General features: G+C 36.4%; 2 protein-coding genes and 1 pseudogene across 2 annotated transcripts; 2 read left to right on the top strand and 1 right to left on the bottom strand.

Annotated features, from left to right (window-relative positions):
- The first annotated feature begins 2,790 nt into the window (after window positions 1–2,790).
- Window positions 2,791–5,153, top strand: LOC7486640 (sirohydrochlorin ferrochelatase, chloroplastic). The gene is made up of 6 exons (XM_002299597.4): window positions 2,791–3,104; window positions 3,250–3,488; window positions 3,592–3,653; window positions 3,852–3,962; window positions 4,070–4,162; window positions 4,561–5,153. The coding sequence occupies exons 1-6, from the start codon at window positions 3,049–3,051 to the stop codon at window positions 4,660–4,662; spliced, it is 663 nt and encodes a 220-aa protein (XP_002299633.4). The 5' UTR covers window positions 2,791–3,048; the 3' UTR covers window positions 4,663–5,153.
- Window positions 4,772–9,486, top strand: LOC112328024 (uncharacterized; annotated as a pseudogene).
- A 1,059-nt stretch (window positions 9,487–10,545) lies between these two features.
- Window positions 10,546–12,428, bottom strand: LOC7486638 (F-box/kelch-repeat protein At1g80440). Its single transcript, XM_002298100.4, has one exon. The coding sequence runs from the start codon at window positions 11,766–11,768 to the stop codon at window positions 10,689–10,691; it is 1,080 nt and encodes a 359-aa protein (XP_002298136.4). The 5' UTR covers window positions 11,769–12,428; the 3' UTR covers window positions 10,546–10,688.
- Window positions 12,429–13,438: the final 1,010 nt, after the last annotated feature.

The following is a 13,438-nucleotide window of genomic DNA, read 5'->3' as shown; positions in this document are numbered from 1 at the left end:
GAGCAATATTACCACAATCACCAGGGGTTGATCTTAGATCCTCTATTCTTCAGTTCAGTCTCGGACTGACATATTCTTCAAGTGATGTCAAAAGGCCTCTAACCAATTCATCACAGGTTGATCTCAGATCCTTTATTCTCCAGTGCAGTCTCAGGACTAGCACATTCTCCAGTGATGTCAAATGGCCTCTCACCAATTAACCAGGGGTTGATGGACTTGGTTTTCTTGGTGCGATAGAACCACCCTTTATGGATTTGTCCCTTCTTCCTCTTATAATCTTTTTTTAAGTATAGACGTCAACATAAGTTTATTCCCCTCCACCTTTTAGAAATTTTTCTAAGGTTGTCAAAATAGGTTCGCTCCCCTCCGCCCCTTAGAAATCTTTCTAAGTATTGGCGTCAACATGGGTTCACTCTTTTTTGCCCCTTAAAATTTTTTCTAAGTATGGGCGTCGATATGTGTTCATTCCTTTTAGCCCTTTAGAAATTTTTTTAAATATAGGCGTCAACATAGGTCACCTTTCTTAGGACCCCCTCAACCTTTTAGAATACTTTCTAAGTATAAGCTCACCCTCATAGGTTTTTACCAACCACTTAGAAATTTTTCTAAGTATGAGCCTTTTCTCCATAAGTTTCCTTTGACCTTTTATAAAAAAATTTCAAGTATGAAATCCTTTATATCTCATTTCACTCTCCTAAGAATTTTTCTAAGTATGGACTCCTTCATGGTTCTCCTCTACATACTTAAAAATTTCTTCAAAAATAATGCACACCTCTACACACGGACTTTCCAATTTATTACCTGGATTTTCAACCCCTCTTCTCATACAAAGAAAATTCAATGAACTCGTCATGGTAACCAGATACTTTTACACATAGTTTTGAAACCCGGCCAGGCTCGGCCTGACGAGTCGACCCAGGACCCGGCCAACCCGAGGCTGGAATCGGGCCAGGTTGAAGAAAAAATATAGGAAGGAAAAACTCGGCGTGAACCCGTTGACCCGACGGGTTGACCCAGTCAAAATCTCGGATGCAACCCGTTGACTTTTGTTTTTTTACTAAAACGATGTCGTTTTGATTTTTTTTTAAAAAGAATTGACCCGGTCAAAACCTGGAACCCGGGCTTTGGACCGGGCCATGTCTGAAACCTATGCTTTTACAAGTCTTTATGGATTAATACCACAAAGACTTGGGGGCTATTGATGAATCCAAATAAAATGGACCTAAACCCCTCCTCAAATAGGCCTAAAAAACATTTTCTTTAGGCTCGGGCTACCACGTCCGAGCCTAATTGCTACTAAGATACATGGGCTCAGGTATGGTGGCCCGAGCCCATACTAGGCGTCACACCTTACTAGGTGTGTCACACCTAGCAAGAGTTAAGGGTGTTGGCACCAGCACCCCCTAATTAATTGGGGGTGCTGGACACGACAGCACCCTCCCAATCAAGTGAGGGTGCTGATTGTGTCATCACCCCTTATTGGGTCCAAGTGTTATGCCCAAACCCAATTATTTTATGTGTTGGGGCACATACGCACATGTTATTGGGTTCGAGCATAAGATTTAGACCCATTTAATTAAGGTGTTGGGCGCTCCAACACCTAATTTATTGGGGGTGCTGGGTATGCACCCCAGAACCTCCATAGAATCGGGCATGTGCCCTGAGCCAAACACTCTATTGGGGATTTTTTTTCAGGACCCCACGTAAGTCCTTCATTATTTTATATTGATCCAATACGTATTATTTTGAGTTAAATAAAACTCAAAATATCACAAGGGTGAAATTATATTTTAGCCCCCCTTCACTACGAAAAGACAAGACTCATGAGTTATAAAATACATTATGAATCATTCAAACTCAAGGTTAATAATCTCTTCATTCTTAACCTTTTCAGCATACATATTTTCAAAGGTTATCTCTCTAAATTATCATTGTATTTTTTCTCTTTATAAAGTTACTGACTTTACTATTGAAGAGTCCCCACGTCTGTCAAATGAAATTTTTTACAGTTACCAGCTACTGGTTACATGGCTTACCAGGCACTGCCTGTTAGTACCACAACTACCAATCACCTGGCTTACCAGGCATCACGTGCTACTAGTTACCAACCCCTTTAGGCTTTCCATATCAAGCCATTAGACACCTTAAATATGAAGAATGAATCAAATTACTTAAATTAAGAGATCAATTAATTATCCAGTACATCAGTCTTATTCCTAAACATTTTGGATTTTAGGACTCATCACTCTCCTAACCTATAATAATTAACAAAATCAAGATTTGGCATCTACACTTATGGATAAGTAAAATGCCAGCATTCAATATAAGTAGGTTTAGTTGTAATTTTGAAGGTCTTCCATCAATAATAGGTTTATTACTACTTGTCTTTGGAACTTGTGGTTGTGTTCCTGATTGAGGTGTGTTTAGGAGTATAGTCAAACCGCACTTCTAAAAAATTTAAAAATTTGTTTGTTTTAAATTTTTTTTGTATATTTTGATGTATTGATATCAAAAATAATAAAAAAATATATAATTTTAATGAATTTTCAAACAAAAAAAATATTTTGAAAAGCAATTTATATCATATACCACACTCCTAAATCAGGTAAAAGTGGTTGTAATTGCCACTCTAGTTCATTTGCTTTTACATTTTATGTTTTTCTTTTTATATATATGATTTTTACTTTATAAACTTGATAGAAAATCGATGTTTATGATTAATACATGAAAGACATAAGGATATGACTTGGAATTGTGAAAAGTTTACGCTTGAAGGGAGAAAAAAAAAGGTTTCATGAAAAGCTCCTCCTTATCTTTGTCCCCCGAGAACCCCCTGGTGGAGCCGTGGAGGTACATAAAAATGGCCTCATTTTTCCCTTCACGTCTCCGTCCGTAGAACATGTTCAAAAAGTTTCTACCACGTCCGAGTCATGGCCCTACCTAGCCGTTTTGCCTCTCTCAGCTACTGTTTATTTATTATAAAAAAATTCTGCGACAGCGGTAACTATAGATCACAAAACTAGCTCAAAAAAAGAAGAAGAAAAAAAGATGGGGTTAGAGTCGTTTTCTATCTCATCAGTCTCTCCTCTCATTCTGGCTAAAATGTAATTAATTAACTTACTTCTTTTCTGATTAATTCTTTAATGGAGTTTCTGGCTTCAGATTGCAATATTTTTCTTTGAAATAAGCAGTAGCCGCTCCCTTATTGGTTTCTTCTCCCGTGTTTTTTCGTTTGTTTGGCAATTGCAGTAATTGTTGTTCAGGAAGGGAAACAACTGCGAGAAGAAATCCCAGATGGGCGTTGACTCCCAAATCCTCGAATTTACAAAACGTAAAGTATTCATCAAGAAGAATCTTGTGTTTGAACAGTGGGGATGGTGGAATTATGAAGACGAACCCTCGAGGGAATGGGGTCTTTGTGGGCGACAAAGACGGTGTCATCATTGTTGACCATGGCTCACGTCGTAAAGAATCAAATCTCATGCTCAGTAAGCTGCTTCTTCTTTTTTGTCAAATACCATACCTTATTTGATTTTATGGTTTTTTCCCCATAAAAATAATAATCAAATAGCTGTGTTTTGTGAATTTCAGATGAGTTTGTGGCCATGTTTAGAGATAAAACTGGGTACCTAATTGTGGAGCCTGCTCATATGGTATTTGCTCCTATTTCACATACTCCTTTTTTCCCTTAGAGGTTTTTCATTTATATGTTTCAGCACGCACCCTTCATTTTTTTTTTTTTTGTTATATTGTCACGTTTAAATACGCAGTGTTCTTCTTCAACTATTTACATCTATGAAGTGAACGATGCACTTCTGGTAATGTTTCTCTTAATATTTTAATTTAATCAGGAGCTGGCTGAGCCCTCGATAAGAGATGCTTTTGGTTTGTGTGTTCAACAAGGGGCGAATCGTGTGATCGTGAGCCCATTCTTTCTCTTTCCAGGACGACATTGGCACCGGGTAATTCATTGTTGTTTTCTTCCTCGACTGGATTATCAATTTATTTATTCTTCTTACAGCTTTACATGTCATGCTAACAAACATTCCACTATATTTTTGTTCGAAAGGATATTCCTTCATTGACTGATGAAGCTGCTAAGGAGCATCCTGGTGTCTCATATCTCATAACTGCACCTCTTGGCTTGCATGAGCTACTTGTGGTATGTATCTCGGCCACCATAATATCTACATAGGTCTGTATAGTGTTGGCTTAGTTCCAAACTGTGTGTGAAATTTATGGTGTGTTTATGTTATCTATTTTTTGGTAAAGTATCTCGGTCGCTGCTGATGGATCCAATATAATCATACTCTCTTCCACTTTCTCCTGTGATAAGTATTTGCTCTTTCCACATCCACATCGACTAGTAATTTAATTTTTCCCTCAATGACACTTTTATAGATATCCATAAGCATCTCTGTGATGATGACCTCCCTTTTCCTTGAGTTTTTTACTTCCTCCCAGAAGTTGTGACCATGTACCACCCAACTTGAGTACATAATTTCTTTTGAATGGAAGCTGCTTGCCTTGTATTCTATACTGAAGTGATTTATAATGCAGGATGTTATGAATGATAGGATAAACTACTGTTTAAGCCATATAGCAGGAGATGCAAATGAATGTGCAGTTTGCGTTGGAACAAGCAAATGCAAGCTCTATTAGTCTAACTGGAAACCAAGAGGCATCTGGGAAAATCGAAGAATCTATCATGCTATTGCTTTGCAGTTTTAATTTAAGGAGCTAGACAAACATATGGAGCCAATCAAGAAGAATGCGTGACAAGTGGATTATACTGAGAGATATTGCTGGTGTTACTGCGGGATACAAACGATCCTTTCTACAAGTTATAGTTCATGGCATTTCATGTGATCTTCTAATTCTGGCATTCTCTGTTGCACTTTGCACTGGTGACACTGATTTAAAAGAACTCTTGAAGCATTGATGTGGATGTAATTTGGCTCCTCACATGGTTGTTCCTGGGAGTTGGAATAGCTTGAAATTTATATGCTTCCTGAATATGACCGACTGGAGTGTGAAATGTTTCGGTATGGTGATGACCTTGGTGAACATTTGTTGATGTATTTATTCTTATAGTGGTGCTGTGCATTTCCTGAAATATATTTTTATTATATTCAATGCAAAATTTACACTCTTATCTCGTGCTACATGCAGTTTCTACTACTTTCTATCAAATGAAAACTGCAAAATTCCATTGGCCCTTGCTTTAGATTGCCTTTTCTCTCTGTTTAATGTATGCAGGCTTGGTGATATTGTCAACATATATCTATAACACCTGTGATCCTTTTGTGGAAAAATTCATTTCCTATTCTTGCCCACACACATACCCATGTTTCGCCATATTCCAAAATTGCTTAGAATTCTCTATCTTGAATTCAAGCTAGGATTGGGTTTAATCTCAGCTTGAGCTGGGATCTCTCATTCAACTTGGTGTGCATGTCCTAGAGCACACTGTACGCTGAAAGCTATTTAGATACCAGGTAAGAAAATGTGTAGAAAAATGATGAGCATAGAAGATCTTTTGTTTCTCTGTCGAAAAGATCAAAAGTAATTTCTTTTCTCTCTCTTTCTGACTTTAAGCTGCATTGCATGATAAGTTACAAACTGCTAAGATCCTTTCTGTTGATGTGTTTTCATCACTATAAATTCTGTTTGGCTGCTGAGAAATCAATGTAGGAAAATAAGACAACAAAATTGATTTACTTTGTGTTGTAGCTCCATACTGTTCTGGAAGATTCTGATTAATGCTTAGGAAAATTTATAATAGTATCACTTTATGATCCTCCATTGCCATTGGTCTCTGTTTGGTTGCTGAGAAAGTGTAGAAAATGGAAAGAAAATGAAAGCAGTTCTTGATATATTTATTTATTAATTTAGCATTGGCTACGTAAGTAAATTAAACTTTCTTTTACTCATGGAAAAGAAAAGAGAAGAAAAACTGAGAAGCTTAGAATTTCAATTGTTTTATGTAAATTCATAACTTTAATTTTAGTAAACTTTTCTTTTTTTTTCTTATTTGATATACTAGTTCTCTTTCTCTTAGGCCACTGCTTGGTTGTCAAAAATGTAATGATATACAGAAAATAAAAAAAATAAACTTATTTTCCATCAGAAAGCAATCACTTTATCCTGTTCTTTCTTTCTTTCTTTCTTTCCTTTTTTTTTTGGTTTCAGGTGAACTTTGAAAGCTATATTAGACATTGAGACCAGTTCAAATCTCTATAGTTGTGCTGATTTTTTGGGTAATTCATGTAACAAACGGTGTGGATAATATTTTGGCGGTGTATAGTTGAAGAAGCTGACAGGGGAAGGCAAGACCAGAGGAGATTTACATGTTAATGTAGCTAGGCAATCACCTTCAAGGCAAGTTGGCAGCTTTGTCCACATTGTCCAAGAGATCAATATCTAGGAACGCTCTTACCCATCAATTACATTTAAGTCAAACTACATGAAGAGAGATTGGTGGCAGCTTAAAATGGTTTCAAACCAATTGATGGACCTACCTCGAGTTTTATTTGCAGTCAGATGGGCTCATGGCAATAATGAGGAGTTCTAGGGCTTGGAGGTAAATCCAGTAATGACTTTCTGACACTGAACAGAATGCATGGTGAGATTTGCTTGCTAATGATAGTTTGGTAGTTGTAGACAATAGGACTGATAATAATCAGGTCAGACATGGTAAAAGATTATTGTGGTTTTGGCCAAGGAGGGGAAATAAGTTTCATGAAATTGGAGTTATACTTCTAAGATAAGGACACTGGTTGCGTGGCAAAGCACATGGTAAAAAGAAGCAGCAACAGAAATTTGTGCTGATATTGCATGAGCTCTTAATGACTGAAGCTTCACTATCAATGTTGGAGTTGGCAACAGAGTTTTTGAGCTTTGAGCCATAGTTTCTGCCGTAGTCCCAGCAAGAACAGTAGCCTGATGCCAGAGCTTGCTAGATGAAGGATCTGAGTTCCTGAAGACGCAACAGATCTCAGCTTCAAACAGCCATGAAGGCAGATCTTGTCGTTGCAGAATCAGCAGTCTGTGCCTCCTGGATAGGTGTGAACCATGTGGCAACAATTTATTCATATATATAAGAAAATAATTACGCTGACAGTTTTTTTTCTTTTTGTTCTTGATTGGAAAAATTTTGATCAATGACTTGTGCACATTTAATGACTTGAAAACTTGTGCTAAAATGATTTTGGCATCATGCAACAAAATGCACAAATTGTAATGAATTATTAAATGCATGCTCTTCATTAGTGGTCTTCTGTATATTACTACTAGTAACCAGTGCATGATATATTGTTTACTTCTTTAAATAGAAATTTGCATAATATTTCTTTTCTTGGTGCTCATGCCATTTTCAGCATCTTGTTGCTCTTGTAATTGAGATTTTTTGTTCCAAACATGTCTTGGTGTGGCCACCATTTCATTTTAAACTTTTTAGAGATTTTCATAATGAATTGCATTTATGTGTTATCTACAATGGTGGCCGAAATTTATTTCAGTAATTACAAATACATTGCAATAGTATTGCATTCAGTTGAATTATTCATCATTTTGTACCTCTTCGCACTTTTTGGAAAAGGATTGGCCTGGCAATCATAAGAATTTTATGCATATGATCCAACATGGGATTGTGGAGGATGATTCCAATAGGTTTCCATGGGAAACTGTCAGAGTATGTGCCAAGCCAATATATGGGAGCTGGGAATCACATGACATGAGCACCTTGCATCATATGTTGAGTGTCGTCTCTTTTCTTATCTTGTCTTCTTGAACTTTATTTGATGTGCAGTTTGTATGAAGTCTTCTTTTAAAAGGCCAAGACCGCGGAACTGCCATTTCTTTTTTTGCTTACAGAATTTCTATTTAGTGCATGAATTGATAGGACAATATCATGATACCATTTGTGGGCATGCCTTTCAAAGGTATTGTTTTTTCAGGTCAGCAATAAAATAGTTCAAAAATAAACATAATATCATAACCTTAAATTATTTCTTTGTTTTCAGATCAATGCGTTGCCGGTTTTCCTGCTGAAGGAAATCAATTTGCTTGGTGGATTATGGAAAATGAACAGGAATAATTTGATAAGTGGAAGATTATCCTTCATCGAGTGAAAATGCTGGTCTTTCTCGCTGAAAGTCAGATGACAATGGCTAACTTGGTGTGAAGAAAAAATATAAGCTGAGATCTCCGCAGCAATAGTTCAACTTTCTGTTAACAATAAACTTAAATACTCAATCTTCTAGCACTGAAAAGATGCTGCAGAAAAAGCATTTGCTATGGGATTCTTTTATATAAGAGATTACAGATGATGATAAGCTTACGATGCCCTGCAGCAGCATAAGTGCTGGAAAGAGTCAGCTCTTACTTCTCAAATCAGCAAACCTGGTGATTGAATCAGAACCTTCTGAAAAAACAAGAATTTCTGCAGACAAGGGGTAAATTTCAATCCACCTTGCTGTAAAGAATTGTTTACGAGTTCTTTTAGAGAAGCTGAAAAATCTTGGCAAATTTTTAAATGAATTTAGCCATTCCTATGAGTCTTCTACCAGGTTGGCTGAATCTAAAAAAAACATCTACAATTTACCAATCTCTAACTCTGTTGATAAGAACGATGCCGGAAGGCTTGACAGAGGTCACATAAGAAGTTGACTGGCAGTAAAGGACCACAGGAGCAGGCCTTTTAAAGTTCTTATTGCTTCTGTCGGAACTGAGAGCGAAAAGGTACCTCATGTCTAAGATATTCCGAGGTTCATATCCCAACATTCAAATTTGTCAAAGTCAGTATTGTAGACTTCAGCAACTACACGTGTTCGCTTACTTTACTCTCTGGCAGATGTTTATGTTGTAAACTCCCAGGTAATCCTCATCTTCGCAGGATTCTACTAATTTATCTGCATCTGTGCATAAGCATACATGCTACAAACATATATCAGGTGCAAATTTTTCTTTTTGTTGGCTTTAAGCATTTTTGCTGGATCTACATCTCAAATATCATGTTTCAGGATATGATATTAGATTATAATCTCCAGATTTAATTATGCAAATGAAATTCTTAGCTGTGACAAATGGGTGCTTCCTTTTATTGTTTGGAGTGTCTTTTTATATTTTGCTAGTTATCATCCATTATGTTACTTGGAACACACTCGGAACTTCAAATTCAATTATGTCTGCATCTACTTCTACTGATACCTTGGAACAAGGGATGGTATATACCTGGGATGTTTTTTTGTATGAAAGTACAGTCACAAAATTTAAGTTATCCCAGTAGTCAAGCTTCTACTGATACTTTAGAACAAGGGATAGTATATACACGGACGTTTTATTGTATGAAAGTAGAGTCACAAAATTTAAGCTATCCCAGTAGTCAAGCTTCTACTTTATTTTCTTTATTGTAATGCAGTTGTCATGTTTTCTGTTCTTGCAACCATTAAAAAAAAGCTTTAATTTGATTTCTTGAGTTTCCTATTCAATTTTGTTACGGTTTATTTACTTATTTATTTCTAGCTTTCTGTAGTGTCACAAGCCATAACTGCTTAGATAAAGTTTAGCAGACAACTGAAGTGGATGCACGATACAGATTCATCTAAATCAGGGTTCTGCCTGGTATTGCTGTGATGCATTGTACCTAGACTATTGCGTTGTGCTTTTGTGTTGGAAGTAACACTGATAAAACTAGTGTTTGATAATTAAATGATGAGGTCTTAAAAAATTCTATTTTTCTCAAAAGTCATGTAGTTTGTTTTGAATGTGAACCTTACCTTTGTCAAATATTGTGTTTAGATTAAAAAAAAAAAAAAAAAAACTTAGCTTAGTATCCACGTCCGGTTTGTATTCCATTTTCTTGTGGTCTCCTTTATTTGACAATCAGTCTGCCATGTTAGAGGAAAGGACTTGCAATGATTTTATCTATAACTAACCATAGTTCATATTTCAGAAATGCCTCTTTGAGAACCACAAAAAGACAGAATGGAGTTGGTATATATATAATTGAGCACTGCGTGTTGTCGTCCCTTTTCATCATTTCAACTTTTTTTTTATGGAGAGGAAGGGATTTGTTCCCCGCTATTTTCTTAAGAGGATAATGCTAGATGACCTTACATTATAACCCTAACCACTCCACCAAGTTCTTCCCGCCTTTGGATGAGTAGGCCACTAGGACCTTGTATGGGACCTGCTCATCCGTGGGTAGGAGCCATGAGTGCTGCTAGATTCTGTGAACATGCTACCCTTCAGAATCATGTCTCTCTCGCTCAATCACTCTTCCTTAAAGGAGGGTAAAGAATCTTTCTACACTAGTGCTGTCTTGCATTGTAGAATCTTTTGTAAGGGTGGTGAGGGTGTTAAGGGGTGCAAATAATGAATGTTTGAATCTCTGGTCATGAGAAATTTGGATCCTGAGTAATTTCGTTGACATTTGCTTGCGAAAAGAAATTCGAAGTTTGTGTCTGTTTGACCCACTTGTAGAAACACTCTCAAACCATAGCTGATGTTAGGTTAAAACCTTAAAAGCATGCATGAAAACACTTGATCTTAATACCACTCCTTTTCCATTCAACAAACGAAATGATAATACATAAATTTATAAGAAAAATGATAATGATAACACACATGATCGTTAGTTAATCTCTTCCTTGAGTTAAGATTTAGTGCCCAAATGCTGGTGAAACCTAGATCTCCAGAAAACAAATTGATTGAACATGGCCCGAGTGCTGTTTTGGAGCCTCCAGCATTGTCCATGTGTATCTCTCCAAATCCAACTCAAAGAACATATGGGGATCATCAGACTTTCCAGCCCCAATCACAAGTAATTTATTCTGGCCCATCATCACACAAGCAGGGACGCCCATATCAACCGGCAACTCAGCAACTCTCCGCCACTCGGCCTCCTCGTATGCAACCATCACCTCACTACCTTGACATATGCAAAACCTTCCATTACCATCAGCCACGCAAGTTCTTGCACTCATATTTGTTCCTAAAAAGTTCTCTTGCATTTGAACCCACCGCCACTCGCCAAGATCAAAGGCCTCAGAACTTGCATCGAAAACACCTTGTGCTTCCGTGGAGTACCCGCCAAAGACATGGATTTTGCCAGAATGGAACACAGCATTGCACTCGTCACGCTCCCTTGCCATGTCGGGCAATTTAATCCAATCATCCTTTGCCACATCATATCCCAAAACAGAAGTCAATGCATTCTTTTCCTCCTCATGTCCCCCCGCAACATACACCTTGTTTCCATTAATATCCGATGCACACCCAAAAAGTGACCTCTTAACACCAGGTATGTCAGCCCCACGACGCCACGTGGCTGACACGAAACTGTATATAAACACGGCGTTGGATACCCTGCAAGTTTCTGGATCCCACCCGCCAATCACCACCAAATTTAAACCAGCCACGGCCAATCGGCAAAACATCGGCAGACCTTTTGAGAATTCTGGAATTGGCTGCAACTCACCCCATGTTCCCGTTTTGAGGTCACAAAATGCAAGCCTATAAGTTGTTGGGCTTCTTAGATTTTTCTGACTGCTACCTCCTGTTTCTTCACCAACCCTTGCTAGTGCCATAACAATGGTGGGCTGGCTATAACCAGCAACCTTTCGACTTTGAAAAAACTCTGGTGACTCTATCTCAAGTTTCCAGCCTTCGCATGCCAATGTCGCTGCAGGAAAGTGTTGAAATGGCAAGCGTATCAAGCATTCGGTAGCAATGTCATTAGGGAGGCTTGGGATTAGCTGTGCCATCAGGAAATCAAAGGAGTTGGAATGTGAGGAAGATGTTTAAGAACGAAGAGACTAAGATGAGAAGGGATTGATTAAGATGTTGTAGACCCAAGTCTTTCAGTTTGGCCCCACCAATTTATAACGTGGAAAAAAAACCTGTTGAGGGGGAAACGGTGGGATATGACAGACACGAATTTCGGTTCCAATTTTAAAGTTCATTTCCCCGTTAAAGTGAAAAAAGAAGAAGAAAGAAACGGTTAGAAAAACTCTCGATTCAATGGGGTCAAATGAATAAGAAAATAAATGCGTCTTTCTATATTTGAAAATTTAAAATTCCAGGGACACCACGGTTGATACACACACTAGATTATTTAAAAATAAAAAAATATTTAAATATTACTAATTTTTTTATTTTTTTCTAGTGAAAAAATAAATAAATCGTGTGGAAATTGATATGATATAACTTGGTTGTTTTACAAGTTTAAAAGCAACTTGAATAACCGGTAAAAACATAATTTTTACTCGGGAAAAAGCTTTAAAAAGACATTTTTTTTTTAATATTAAGATAGTATTGACTCGAGTCAACCCGAGTTAACATGTCAAATATGACCCAGGTTATGAGACTATGATAACTTTATAAAAAACAAATTGAAATAAATTATGAAGCCTAATCCCCAATCAATCAGATATTAAAGGATAAAAATGAAAACGATCAATTAAAAAAGGGATCTAAAAAAAGAAACCGAGTTAACCTGTTAAACTTGCAATCCAAGTCATAAAACTGAGATAACCTCATAGAAAGTAAATTAAAACAAATTACTAAGTCTAATTTCTAATCATCTCAATGTTGAAGGATGAAATTAAGAAAAAAAAAACATAAATTATGAAGTGAGATGGAGATAACTTCATTGAAAAAAAGATAAAAAAAACATTATTTAACTCGCCAAATCCGTGACTGGTCATAAGACCGAGATAATTTCATAAAAATAAATTAAAACAAATTATGAAGTTTAATCACCAATTGATCATGTCAAACTCAATGTTAAAAGATAAAATTTTTAAGGATTTAAATTAAAAAAATAACATAAAAAATAAATCAAATCAACTTAGGTTAACCTGTTAAGCACTATTCTTAAGTAATGAGTCTATAATAACTTAATAAAAATCAAATCAAAATAAATCATAAAACTTAATTCTCAATAAAACACAATATTAAATAATAAAATTGAAGAGGAAAAAGTCAATTAAAAAAAAATCAGTCGGTTGGGTTAACCCACTAAAACCCATGACTCAGGTCATGAGACGAAAAAACCCAACAAAAATAAAATTCAATATTGAAGGACTCGTGACCCGGGTCAGGAGACTGGGATAATCTCCTAGGAAAAAAAACAACTCAATTTATCAGGGGTTAAAAACTTAAAATGACAAAACTCGCGACTCTTATTATGAGACTAAAATATCCTTATAAAAAACAAATGAAAACAAATTATAAAATCCAATTCCAAACCGATACAATATTAAATGATAATATTGAAAAAAGTTTCAATTAAAAAAAATCACGTAAAAAACAACTCAAATCAACTCAGGTGAACCTGTTAAGCATTGTTCCCGGGTCATGAGACTAGAATAATTACATAGAAAGTAAACAAAATAAATCATTAAGCTTAATTCCTAATTAATCCAATATTAAA

The sequence above is a fragment of the Populus trichocarpa genome, chromosome 1 (assembly GCF_000002775.5).
Source record: "Populus trichocarpa isolate Nisqually-1 chromosome 1, P.trichocarpa_v4.1, whole genome shotgun sequence".
NCBI classification, from domain to species: domain Eukaryota; kingdom Viridiplantae; phylum Streptophyta; class Magnoliopsida; order Malpighiales; family Salicaceae; genus Populus; species Populus trichocarpa.
The sequence above is the reverse complement of the archived record's forward strand: the minus strand, read 5'-3'. Positions and strand labels throughout refer to the sequence as shown.